The sequence below is a fragment of the Eimeria mitis genome, genomic scaffold (genome assembly GCF_000499745.2).
Source record: "Eimeria mitis Houghton genomic scaffold, Emh_scaff3073, whole genome shotgun sequence".
NCBI lineage: Eukaryota > Apicomplexa > Conoidasida > Eucoccidiorida > Eimeriidae > Eimeria > Eimeria mitis.
The window spans coordinates 883-1,866 of record NW_013571420.1 but is presented as its reverse complement, the minus strand read 5'-3'; the positions used below and the strand labels follow the sequence as shown (position 1 = coordinate 1,866).

Below are 984 nucleotides of genomic sequence, written 5' to 3'. Positions count from 1 at the left end.
TGCTGCTTCTGTTGCTGCAGCAGCATCAGAAACTATAGCAGCATCATCCCCCGAGGAAGCAGCAGCAGCACCAGCAGCAGCAGCAGCAGCAGCAACAGCAGTACCATCAGCACGAGCGTCAGCAGCAGCATCACCCCGTGCTGCAGCATCACCCCGACCCCCACCCCTACCAGCAGCAGCAGCAGCAGCAGCAGCAGCAGCAGCAAGAGATAAACCCTGCCACATGAAACGAAGTGTTTCTGTTGTTGACTTAGCTAGACGCCTCCATTCTATAGCGGGGGTCTCCTCTGAGCTGCAGCGCCACTATACTTTATCGGCGCCAGCAGCAGCAGCAGCAGCAGCAGCAGCAGCAGCTGCTGCTGCTGCTGCTGCTGCTGCTTCTACTACAGAGGCAACTAATCCTTTTCTAACTGCTGCTGATGATGATTATTATGATGATGCTGTATATGCTGCTGCTGCTGCAGCACCATCTGCTGCTGGTAGTGGTGCTGCTCGTGCTGCTGCTGCAAGCCGCAGCAGCAGCAGCAGAAACAGCAGCAGCAGCAGCAGAAACAGCAGCCGCAGCAGCAGCATAATTGCTGCTTCACTTCCTCTTTATCCTTTAATGATGGATCCCTTTGATTCGTCTTTCTCTGTCTCTGCCTCCTTTGCTGCTAATCCTTTTATCTGCAGCAGCAGCAGCAGCAGCAGCAGCAGCAGCAGGAGGAACAGCAGATCCAGCCTCCTCCGCAGCAGCAAGCTGCTCCCGAGGCCCAGCAGCAGCATCGGCCGCAGCAGCTACCGCAAACGCAGCAGCAGAAACAGCAGCAGCAGCAGCAGCAGCAGCAAGACAGAGGGACAGCAGCAGCAACAGATAGGGAGCGTAGGATCAGCAGCAGCAGAAGCAGCAGCAGCAGCAGCAGCAGCAGCAGCAGCAGAAATAGATGAGGAAGATGAAGATACAGCAGAAGAGTTATATAAAACAGAAGACAAACAAAAACAACA

The 984-nt window shown here is 55.0% G+C and overlaps 1 protein-coding gene across 1 annotated transcript in view; it reads left to right on the top strand.

Moving 5' to 3' along the window:
* The window catches only part of EMH_0062000 (uncharacterized protein), a gene marked incomplete at both ends in the record, with an annotated part of 1,328 nt that extends 401 nt beyond the window's left edge, over positions 1–927 (top strand). The window contains 2 exons of the mRNA XM_013497987.1: positions 3–442; positions 673–927. Coding sequence (XP_013353441.1) covers positions 3–442; positions 673–927 — 695 coding nt within the window. The remainder of the gene's footprint in view (positions 1–2; positions 443–672) is intronic.
* Between the last annotated feature and the right edge of the window lie 57 nt (positions 928–984).